Raw genomic sequence first — 12,601 nt, 5'->3', positions numbered from 1 at the left:
TTGGAATCTAATTAAATTTTTTGTCTGCGTTGATTATATATATATATATATATATATTGGTGATAACAGAGTAAAGATATATTAAACACATACTTATTTTTGTAATGCCATCCAGATATATTGCTGGCTTCTTTTAAGGCTGCCCTCCATCTATGCACCTTCTTTTTATTATCCTTGAATTTTTCTTCATGCTTTGTGAATGCTTCTCCAAACTTTCCATTTTGATTACGTACATCTGATGGATTCACCTTGTAAAAAATGGGTAACACGACTTGGCCATTATTCTTACACTCAAGAATCTTGACAAGTTCATCTAAACACCAAGTAGAAGATGCATAGTTTTTAGAGAAGACAATTATCGAAATCCTTGAACTTTCAATAGCTTCAAAAAGTTCAATGGAAATATTTTCTCCTCTTCGGAGTTTATCATCCATAAAAGTGTTAATACCATTATGACGCAAAATACCATTCAAATTGCTAGTAAAACCATTGCGGGTATCTTCTCCTCTAAAACTCAAGAACACATCATATCTGCATCGTTGGGTGAAAGAGAAAGAGAAGGCTTGTTTGTTGGTCAAAAGAGCCATTGGGATTTGGATATATAGACGGTTGAGAAGATCTAAAGGAAAGAGGAGAAAGAGAGAGGTGACCAAATTGCAAATGTCTTAGGAGATTAAGAAAACAAAGAGAATGAAAATTATGAAGAAGATATATTTCTCAAATGAATTTGAGAGAGAGTGGGAATGGCAGAGCGAAGGAAATGAATGTTAGATTTAGATAGTTGTTGTGAGGCAAAGAAGACTGAGAGAGTCAAATGTGAAATTACAGTTGTAGCGTACTACTACTTTCGAAGTTGGTGGCCCAAACGCGTAATGTAATATAAAAATAGAAAATTGGTCGTCCAATATAGTAAAAAATACATTTTGGAGTGTCTTTGCTTACCATTCTGATCCGCTTTCAAACTTTCACACTCAACACTAGGAAAAGATGAAGAAACTTCCTATCAAAAAAAAAAAAAAAGATGAAGAAACTTTATTGGGTCCGCGTTTTTCGCTTACTTTTGGAGTGTAGCAAAGGCATTCTGATTCCCTTTCAAACTTTAAAGAAAGAAAGGAATATAAAAGTTTGCTGTATTGCCTCTCACGACACATAAACACAAAAACAAATCCTCCACAATGCAAAAACAATAGCTAGTGTAGTAGTGGTGTGTGCCCACCTCGCCTTCTTGGCTCTCTTACCCTCCCTCACACGCACACCTTTTCGAGTCTCAAGTATCAACCCTCCAGTTCATGTCTACACCTACTTTTCTTTTCACCCCCACTTTGACCAGCAACAAACCTTCTCAGCCTGCCTCAGCCAGACTGCCAGCCCACAAACACCATTAAGGGCATTCCAAAAACTGAAGCGCAACTGTTATTGTTGCTATTGAGACATCTCTTACGCCACGTCAATAACATTATTATTCTGATTTTCATGCATACAATCATTGCTGCATATAGGGTTATGTAGTAGCAAAAAGAAAGTAACATGTACCCAAAGGTCATGTCCAACGCACATAACTAGGTGGACCCTTAGACACTTTCATATAATAAATTAATGAAAAATTAAAACAAAATATTGTCTATATATATTCATTTTGGATGGTTTTAACTTTACATATAGTTTTTCCTTTACATGTTCCTCAACTTTAATTTAAATGTTTATAATTGAAAAATGAATTCAATGAAGAGAAAAAAAGTCCATAAAAAGGTATTCAAAAGTCTTGCTTAATCAATCTTTAATAGTAGAAAATATACAACTTGACAACTAGTCCAAATCAAGCGTGTTATAGATCTCTTACTAGAGGTTTGTACCTCCATTATCCTATTATTGACTAATTTATACATGTTCCATGATGCAAATATTTTTTTTTTATCATTTTATTTACAATACTAAATACTTTTTATGAATGGTGTTTGTTGTTGACCTGATTTGGATGAAAATCATATTATAATATGTCATATATTGTGTTGTTGTTAGGTTTTAATTTATTTAGAAAACAACATGATAATCTGCACAATATGGCGAAGAACAATTTGTGCAATTGAAGAAGATGGTCTTGGTGCACTTTCCTTTCTCTATTTGTAATTTTTATTTAACTAATTAATAGCAAATTGTTGTCTTTCTTATATGATGTTCCTAGATACTTGAGTAATTGTTTTAAGTATTTACGAATATTTTATATTGCTCTTCATCTTCCTTATCTTGTTAGTGTATTCTTTGAGTTTTTTAAGAAAACAAATTCAATTTTGTGTTTAATCACATGTTGGATTAGATTGTCACTATTTATACAATACTTCTTCTTTTTTCCCCAAAAAAAAAAGTTCCTGTACTTTTTTCCCCTTTGGAATTGTACTCTTGTGATTTTTTTTTTTTTTTTTAATTATTAAGTAAAAAGAGTTACTGTAGGGACACGATTCTCAAACGGCCCAACAAGGACGTTGGGCTCGCACGTGAAGGATCCCTCACAATAAAATTTGTAGAGAGTGGGCCTAAAAGGTTGGCGTCTGGTCACGGGGCGCTGGTCCAAACCGGATTTTATGGAACTTAGATAAGGAAAGGCTTCAGCCTGGATTTCCAAGCCCCACAGCTTTATAACTTGATGGATTGGACTCCTCGGATAAGGTCCGAGGAGCACTTAATGCTTTTTTCCGGTTACCCGGCGATGGGTTTTTCATGGTGGTGTACATATATTATCCGGGCATTCTCCTCCCTGGAGTTTTTCCCAGGAAGTGAGATGGGGATCTCTCTCTTCGTTACCTTACGTTTTCTTTTATATTAGCCTACGTTCGTTGTCCTTCGTCCACGTGTAGGGTCGACTTTTCCAGGACAGATACTTGTCCCGTCAGTCTAATCCCGAAATGGTTGGAGATGGTCAATAAAGCCTAAGAATCCGGTTCTGTCAGGTGCAATGTCATATCAATGAAGGGTATTAAGGACTATTTCCCCGAGATATTTTCTGATCTTTTAAGTTTGCTTGTATGCCACTTTCATCAATGAGACTTTGGGTCTGCTGAGGACTAAGCTGTCCTCGGCCGTATCTTCGGGCCACTTTGGGCTTACTATTTTTGAGCTTGGGCCCTGGCCTCCTTCAGTTTGGGGCCTGTGGACTCCCCATAAGCGAGCGGGCCGAGCCCACAAACTATTGTGCCCCACATTAGCCCCTCAAAACCCTGCTGTCCAACGTCTTGGTTGGAAAGGTGGGTTTTGGTAATATCAAGCCTTTATTGCGGTTCATTCAATTCAGCCCTTGATCAACGTTGGCGACTCTTCACCTCCCCGAGGAATGCGCCGGTCTACAAGACGTTTCCCTAAATTTGCGCACGTTGCCATTATGCCGTTTGGTTATCTGAAGCGTGCCTTTAATATCTTCCCATTTACGAGACCTCCCAGATCTAACGGTTACTGATGGCGTGGGAGAACGAAACGGCGCGTTCTTCTTTATAGATTTCCCTGGGGATCTAAACGTGGTATATACCCTTTTCTTCGTTCCCTATATAAAGAGAGAAGACAAAAGGCGATTTTCTCATATCTGAATCCCTCAGGCCCTTCTCAGAGTTCACTTCTTCCATCTGGTTATTCCCTATCCAATAATACATCCACCATAGTAGTCAGCCATGAATAAACCCTTCCTCTCCCAGAAACGCCATGTCCTAACAAAACTTGAGATGGCTCGGTCGGGGCAAGGATGGCGGAGACTTAAGATTTGCCTCCCCATTCTTTTAGCCAAAATCCGAAGCAGGGACTCGTCACATCCCACTTTCGGTGTGACTGAGTCGAAAACCTCCATTATCATCTCCACCCGCTCTCTCATGAGCATACCTAATATGGCTCCAGTGTGCTAAGAGTTAGGATTGAGGCAGGGACTAAATGCCCTTGCTTCTTCCTCTCTTTGTTCACTGGCGCCATCCTTTGATTCCCCTTCTCCCTCTTTTGCTCCTTTCTTTTTCTTTTCATTTCTTCCCTCTTCTTCTCCTCCTTCCTGCTCATGTCCTCCATCTTCTTTTTCCTTTGCACTCCTCAGCGACAAGAGCTTGCTGAAGTGCTTCCATGTGTTCCAATTCTTCTTCCTTCTCCTTCATCTTTTCTATATAAGGTTCTTCTCCTGATATGAGCAGTACTGAGGCAGAGATTTTAGAGAGACTTTGAAGGCGAGTTTAAAGGACACCTGACTGTTTACTTATCTGTATTACGGATGTTATTACTGCTTCGGCAGTTCATTTTTTGTATAGGCTTGTTTAAGCCCTTACTTGTAAGTTGTAATAATTTTTCATATTAATAAAGGTTATTGTTATTCTATTTCGTATGTTATGTTTATATGTTTTAATAAATTTACAAGCACTGCTCGGTACAATAGTATAGCATTTGAATCAATGACAACTAAGGCCAAAATACTCGCTAATAAAAAGACGCCACAATAACTTTAACAAAATTATTATTCGACATAACGATCCAACCGGTGAGGAACGAGACTTACCGTAAAATTAGCCGAGATGGGGACTAAGTGCTCGATAAGGTGTAAGAAGTAGTTATCCGAGGACATGTCACCCTCCCGATGAACAGTTTCCTTAGGCTGACGATCATCAGGTCGTTTCACCATCTTCTTAACACACTGGCCTTAACCTTTTCCAGTATTTAAGCCGAGAAACTTCTCCATCCGAGTAGTTGATTTCCCAAAAGGCCTGAGTCCGAGGACTTCGCACAGCCTGGGTTTTGTTTAGGACTTATGCTTTTTCTTTTAGGTACTTGGTTTCCCCCATAGGCTTGAGTCCGAGGACCATGCAAGTCCTAGGTTCTGTCCAAGACTTATGTTTTTTCTTCTTTTATGTTCCTGGTTTCCCCCTAGGCTTGAGTCCGAGGACCATGCAAGTCCTAGGTTCTGTCCAAGACTTATGTTTTTTCTCAGTACTTGGTTTCCCCATAGGCTTGAGTCCGAGGACCATGCAAGTCCTAGGTTCTGTCCAAGACTTTTTGAGTTCAAATTCTCCCTTTCATCGGGCATTTCCCGAGGCGCCGAGCAGGGGTTGTCCTTGGCAACGGCTATTTTTCGGCGTGGGCCACAGTCCCTGGACCCTCACGCAAAGCGGGCCTGGGCCGCGAATTCAATTACCCCACGAATTAAGAGATATTTCTGCAACCTCTGGCCACGCAGTACTCTCTGACATCCCAATGATCGAGGTGCGCGTTTACGAGGCTTCTTTAATCTTGTGGTTGCAGTTGACGTTGGAAGTTGAGCCAGAACCATTTTGTCTGTAGCGTTTCTTGGGACGCCGCGTGAGTTGACTGCCACCACCTTGTCTTTTCAAATAAATAGGAGGGAGAGAGAGTTGCTTTATATACGCACCAATCCTTTAGTTTTCTCCCACATCATAAATCCCATATCTGGTGCTATCCTCCCTTAGCATAACATGTTTAAGGTGAGGGTTGGGAAGAAAGAACTTTCTCCGCCGCAGAAGCACCGTGTCCTCATGAGACTCAAAATGGTAAGGTATGGGCACAGGAAGCATAAGTTCAGGAGAAAACTCCATTTCGACCGAGGGGAAAGGGTGTTTCTCCCCCTTTTAGTCAAAATCCGAAGCAGGTTCTGTTCATGCCAGAATCTTGGCGTGTCAGAAGAAAGATTCTCCGCCATCAGTGCCTCTACCTTGTGGCAGGCAAATATTTAGAGAAAGCCCCTCAACTTCCGGCTCCCTACACCTTTCCTTCAACGGTGTCAGGCTCAAGTTGGGTTCTCTTTGCACTCTAGAGCTTCGAGGTTGCGGGCCCCAGGCTGGGTTCTTTTGCTGCCCGAGTTTTGGGCATGTAAAAGCACCGAGGAAGAATGAGGTCTTGAGGCAGTAGCCAACCTCTTTTCTGTGCCACCTCCTCGGCTTTGTTTTACACACTTTTTCTTGTATCTTCCTATTCAGTTACGTAGTGAGCTCTGACATAAGCTGATTCCAGCTTTTCATTGTACGCGATACTATTTCTTTGTTTTAATAAAAATAGAAATTTAATTACATGCTTTGAGTACTGATATTTTGGCAACACTACTTTGTGAATGAGTGTGCTCCACGGGTGTGTTTCTTCAAGAATATTTAGAGCAAGATACCTTGAAACATAATCTAACTAACTCTAATTTACCAATACTACCAGGCATTATATCTATAATTCATAGTAAATTAAACTTAGGAAACTAACCGGGGTAACAGTTGAATATTCTGTGATAAGCGTGTGAATACCGTCCACGACTGATAATCTCTAGATAGTCCAGGCGAGCAGTCGACTGGGAAGTAGGGAACTTCGATTATGCTTTTGTGTACTTGGTTTCCTCATAGGCTTGGGTCCGAGGACCATACAAGGCCTTGGTTCTGTCCAAAACTTGTAAGATTTCTTTTTTGTACTTGGTTTCCCCATAGGCTTGGGTCCGAGGACCATACAAGGCCTTGGTTCTGTCCAAAACTTGTAAGATTTCTTTTTTGTACTTGGTTTCCCCATAGGCTTGGGTCCGAGGACCATACAAGGCCTTGGTTCTGTCCAAAACTTATGGTTTTTCTTTTGCGTACTTGGTTTCCCCATAGGCTTGAGTCCGAGGACCATGCAAGGCCTAGGTTCTGTCCAAAACTTGTAAGATTTCTTTTTTGTACTTGGTTTCCCCATAGGCTTGGGTTCGAGGACCATACAAGGCCTTGGTTCTGTCCAAAACTTGTAAGATTTCTTTTTTGTACTTGGTTTCCCCATAGGCTTGGGTCCGAGGACCATACAAGGCCTTGGTTCTGTCCAAAACTTGTAAGATTTCTTTTTTGTACTTGGTTTCCTCATAGGCTTGGGTCCGAGGACCATACAAGGCCTTGGTTCTATCCAAAACTTGTAAGATTTCTTGTTTGTACTTGGTTTCCCCATAGGCTTGGGTCCGAGGACCATACAAGGCCTTGGTTCTGTCCAAAACTTGTAAGATTTCTTGTTTATACTTGGTTTCCCCATAGGCTTGGGTCCGAGGACCATACAAGGCCTTGGTTCTGTCCAAAACTTGTAAGATGTCTTTTTTGTACTTGGTTTCCCCATAGGCTTGGGTCCGAGGACCATACAAGGCCTTGGTTCTGTCCAAAACTTGTAAGATGTCTTTTTTGTACTTGGTTTCCCCATAGGCTTGGGTCCGAGGACCATACAAGGCCTTGATTCTGTCCAAAACTTGTAAGATGTCTTTTTTGTACTTGGTTTCCCCATAGGCTTGGGTCCGAGGACCATACAAGGTCTTGGTTCTGTCCAAAACTTGTAAGATTTCTTTTTTAAGTAATTTTTTCTCTATACTTATTTATTTTTCGAAGGTTAACCCCTAGGCCAGGGAGGGGAGAGTTGGCTTGAGGCCGGAAGCCCCTAGAGCTGCCCGCGCCGTTAGCAGTGCAAGGCGTAGCCCCTAGCAGAAGCTTATGTTAGGGTAACAACTGCACGTCGCCGGAGATGGGAAAAAACTCGCGAATCTCTGCTTGCTAGAAAGCTGACTCATGCGCCACCCGTGCCAACGCGCAAACCTTCCCACAGACGGCACCAATTGTAGGGACACGATTCTCAAACGGCCCAACAAGGACGTTGGGCTCGCACGTGAAGGATCCCTCACAATAAGATTTGTAGAGAGTGGGCCTAAAAGGCTGGCGTCTGGTCACGGGGCGCTGGTCCAAACCGGATTTTATGGAACTTAGATAAGGAAAGGCTTCAGCCTGGATTTCCAAGCCCCACAGCTTTATAACTTGATGGATTGGACTCCTCGGATAAGGTCCGAGGAGCACTTAATGCTTTTCTCCGGTTACCCGGCGATGGGTTTTTCATGGTGATGTACATATATTATCCGGGCATTCTCCTCCCTGGAGTTTTTCCCAAGAAGTGAGATGGGGATCTCTCTCTTCGTTACCTTACGTTTTCTTTTATATTAGCCTATGTTCGTTGTCCTTCGTCCACGTGTAGGGTCGACTTTTCCATGACAGATACTTGTCCCGTCAGTCTAATCCCGAAATGGTTGGAGATGGTCAATAAAGCCTAAGAATCCGGTTCTGTCAGGTGCAATGTCATATCAATGAAGGGTATTAAGGACTATTTCCCCGAGATATTTTCTGATCTTTTAAGTTTGCTTGTATGCCACTTTCATCAATGAGACTTTGGGTCTGCCGAGGACTAAGCTGTCCTCGGCCGTATCTTCGGGCCACTTTGGGCTTACTATTTTTGAGCTTGGGCCCTGGCCTCCTTCAGTTTGGGGCCTGTGGACTCCCCATAAGCGAGCGGGCCGAGCCCACAAACTATTGTGCCCCACAGTTACAATCATGTATAAATCTATAATCAGCACTTTCGCTTAGAACCAAACACCTATTTCTATTGTGTGATGTCAAAGCCTTATTAAAAATTTTAAATTGGATTGTGCGTTGGATAGTTAGTCTCATCACATCACATTTGATATGTTTTACATATTCATGAGAATGAGTTTGACTTTAATGTGAGTTTTATTTTTCCTTTCTTTTTTATTTTGAATTGTAGTTTTGTTGAGTTTTATTAATTTTTGAGATAAGATTTTCTAGTGTTTGGATTGTAGGGTAGAATAAATTGAATTTGGGAATGTTTGTTTAAAATTAAAAGAATACTTTTTAATGATATACAAAATGTTATAAATAAATTTTATTAAAAAATAAAAATCTTCGCTAACTTAGTTTTTGAATTCCTAAGAAAAATTGTACTTTTTTCGCTTTGATTTGACAAAAATGATACATATTACATTTGTGATTGTTCCTATAATAAATGAAAACTAGTGTTTAACCCGCGCAATGCGCGGGATTATTTTGCATATTAACGAACTTTGCATCCAACATAAACTTAGTTATCATACTTCTACTATATATTTTCAAACTTAAATAACGTGGTATATTTAAGCATATAGTATCCAATATCCCCTAAAAGTTTTAAAAATTGGTTTCTTCAAATCACTCGTGTGTACTTCCCTGTTATGAGAGACTTAAAAAAAAGAATCTGACTTTAAGCGATTAAAACTTACATGAAAATTTCAAATAGCAAGTCCGCTATTCCTAGGAACCATAATGAATCACACCGAACTAAAACTTGCAAGACAATTTCAAATACCAAATCTACCATTCCTAGGAACCACAATGAATTAAACCATGAGATTAGAGAGTTTTACAACCAAAAAGTTTAAAAGAGAAAAATGGCTACTGGTTTGTGAAACAAAAAGTCAGAAAAATATTAGTCAAATAACAATATGCATAATCAATAGTACATTGGAATCTCAAATTGTAAAACCAAACCAATATATAAGCCTTAAAAGGGACATTGAATCCAACTTTTTAACCCCAAAAGAAAAAAGAAAAAGCTGTAGTGCATAATCAAGCCACAATATATAAACAAAACAGAATTCCACCTGCAACAAATAAAATGCATGATCAATAGGTAGATGGGAACCTCAAATTCTAAAACCAAACCAATTCATAAGTCATAACCCATAAAAACAACATGGAATCTTAATCTTGACCCTAAATTTCAATTGAAAAAAAAAAAAAAAAAAAAAAAAAAAAAAGAAAAAAAAAAGCTCACAATCCTAAAAAAGCTACAATGATACAGAGATATTTTGTTAACAACAAACCTCATAGTGATAAATAAAATAGATATATTAGATTATACACACACCCAAGTTATGAAATTCATGAAACTTTTCACCCATTATTATGTAATCATCTATTCATAAAATAAATAAATAAATAAAAGTAAATCATCTATAAGTACTAAAATCCAAAACACTGAAGACATACACAACAAAAATAATCATACCGTAGATTATTCTTTTGAAGGTAGTCATATATATTTTTTGTTTTATTTCAATAATCTATAGGAAGTGAATCTTATGATTCACAATATCCAGTATTGTGGAATTGACTAATCTCTGTCTTATTTACACTAAATTTATCACTTTTTGTAAATACAGGAATTCGAGTCCATTTTCTATTGTCAGTCCTACTCAAACTATGGAAGCTTTCCCTCCAAAAACTAGCTAAGGTGGGGATTCTGCATCTAGGAACTTGCAAGATGGAAAAACACATGGAACCTGTCCTCATCTTAACTCTAAAACTATAGAAGAGCAAGGTTCCTATACAGTTGTAGATTCCACATAACACAATCAATCAGCTGTGACCTGAGGAAGAAAAAAAAAATTGATAAGAGAATGATTGGAGGGAGAAAAAAAGTTATCACAATGAACCAACTACAAATTATCTACCACCTAGCACTGAATGAAATATTGCAGATAATTTTTTTTAGTATTCTCCTCAAAAAAAATTCCAAATCTTCATTAAAGTAGTAGAGCCCAACAATCTGACATACATCATCCAAAATATGAAGCCTATCAAACTCTAAGATGCATACTATAAGCCAATTAACAATGTGTCTGTTACCAAACCAAACCACCTTTCAAACCCAAAAAAAACCATAATAAAAGGCTTCCAATCAGACCGACAAAGGGTACATACAAAAATTGTACATAACTCTACAGTGGAGGAGAAGTCACTAAGAAAGTCCTCACAAATTTCGTACACAATCAAAATTAATCCCACTTCTATCTTAACAAAAAATACTCCAATGCTAAATAACAAAATGATACCAAAAAGTATAAAAATATACCTTAATATAAAATAAAATAAAAATGCCATAGGAGACTATTTATTTTTTATTTTTTTGAGAGAAACCATTAAAGCCAATTTGAATCATTACTCTCCACTTGAAATGAAACTAAATGGAAATTAATTTGAGCTATAAATACTCCGTGACAATTTGCTGTCATTGTATGTGGGGTTTGATACAGGACACTTTTAGATTATTGTATCCAAATTCAAAGGTATATTCTTGAAGGTATTTTTTTACAGTAAGGGAGATTCGACTGTGTTATTTAGAACACAATACTTCAACTCACAAGTGAAAACATTTATCATAAAATTCATCAATAAACATAACAACATAGGTATCACAACATCAATCAATAACAATAACAATTTTTTATAAAATCAATCAATAATCAAAACAACATACACTAATAACTTGAATAACACAGCCCAACAAAGGGAGGCAGGTAATCTCAAAAGTATTATCACACAATCTTCAAATCAAAGGGACCTTATCAGGAAGGCCATGGCTTAAGAACCAAATTTGGATTTTATGCTATTGACAATAGCATCGTCTACTTAGAGCGCCTGAGTTAACGCTTCATTAGGCATTGGGGGTTGTGAACCAAAGAGAGTTGTTGAGGCAATCACAACCCCTAGCATGTGACTATTGAAAGAAGTGAAGACAACGCATGATTGCCAAAGTTAGCACATTGCCTTACTATTTAGATTTTCTTTTTCAATAATTCTACTATTTAAGCCAAATGACTATACCATCCCAAACCCAATAAAATGGCACATTTATTCATGACCAATCTGCTGTTAGATCCTATAAAAAAAATTTAAAAAAAAAAAAAATCTGCAATTGAAAATCATTTAGCAAAAGAATTAAAAATAAAATCTACAGTAAACTAAAATTTAGCCAAAAGAAAAAAATTAGCTATAAAAAATATGGGAAAGTAATCAAAGAAAGAGAAAGAATACAGAAAAATATATATATATATATATATGTGCAAAAAACAAAAGAAAAAAATTAGCTATAAAAAATATGGGAAAGTAATCAAAGAAAGAGAAAGAATACAGAAAAAATATATATATATATGTGCAAAAAACATAAGAAAAAGAGAAGGGCTGTAGAGGCCCTTAAATGCCAACAACTGGTAGCTCTTTCATCTCCTTATAAGTTTTCATTTTAATTTCTTATACTCTTCCCTCACCTTAACTAATTAGTCACATAATAAATAATCTTCATTTTGATGTTGGCCCATATGCTTAATTTGAAAATAATGGTCTGATTGTGTTAATTTGATAATCTTCATTTTGTTTTTGTTTTTGAATTTTTTGTTCTTTGTCATAAATCTATGTTTTGAAGTTTGGTTTTACTTCCCATTTGATCAATTCCTTCCTTTCTCCCAACAATAGTTCCTCCAACATTTTCTACCTTAACAGTAAAACCTTAAATGTACCCATCTATTTAAAGTTCCAGTTAAGTTCTTAAAATCTCCTTTTCTAAGATTTTCTTTTCCCAGAGAACATTTGCACTTATAGACTTATTTATGTTGCTGTTAAGGAAATCTTTGTTCTAAATCAAAGCAATTGCAAACTGAAAAGAGATTTCATTGAACAATGAAATAAAGAGGAAAATTTAGGCTATCATACCTTTCATTTTATTGTAGAGAACCCAACGGAAATTCACCTATTAGAGAACCCAGTAACTTTTCTGACAGGGAAAAAATTAAATTAGTGATTCAGATAAATGACATTTGAAAGTTTGAGAAGATATGCTAACTACCCGTGAGGCGTTCAACAAAACCAAACAATGCCAACAAATTGCAATCAGCAGTATTTACAAAGTTTTTTTTTTTTTTTTTTTTTTTTTGAGATAAAGATAGAAATTTTATTTGATAAAAGGTAAATACATGTAAAAACACATA

The 12,601-nt window shown here is 37.5% G+C and overlaps 2 protein-coding genes across 44 annotated transcripts in view; both read right to left on the bottom strand.

Moving 5' to 3' along the window:
• LOC126717396 (disease resistance protein RPV1-like) overlaps positions 1–800 on the bottom strand; it is a 206,061-nt gene extending 205,261 nt beyond the window's left edge. For 41 of the 43 annotated variants that reach the window (XM_050419124.1, XM_050419125.1, XM_050419126.1 and 38 more), the window contains exon 1: positions 94–797. In XM_050419124.1, the coding sequence (XP_050275081.1) occupies positions 94–587 (494 nt within the window). In that variant the 5' untranslated portion in view covers positions 588–797. Of the gene's footprint in view, positions 1–93 lie in introns of all 43 variants that reach the window. The other 2 variants (XM_050419094.1, XM_050419127.1) reach the window with 2 other exon arrangements.
• The window catches only part of LOC126717402 (uncharacterized), a 50,636-nt gene that overhangs the window by 16,298 nt on the left and 21,737 nt on the right, over positions 1–12,601 (bottom strand). The window lies entirely within an intron of this gene.

This window comes from Quercus robur, chromosome 3 (genome assembly GCF_932294415.1).
Source record: "Quercus robur chromosome 3, dhQueRobu3.1, whole genome shotgun sequence".
NCBI classification, from domain to species: domain Eukaryota; kingdom Viridiplantae; phylum Streptophyta; class Magnoliopsida; order Fagales; family Fagaceae; genus Quercus; species Quercus robur.
Note: the sequence above shows the minus strand (reverse complement) of the source record. Positions and strands in the feature narration are given on the sequence as shown.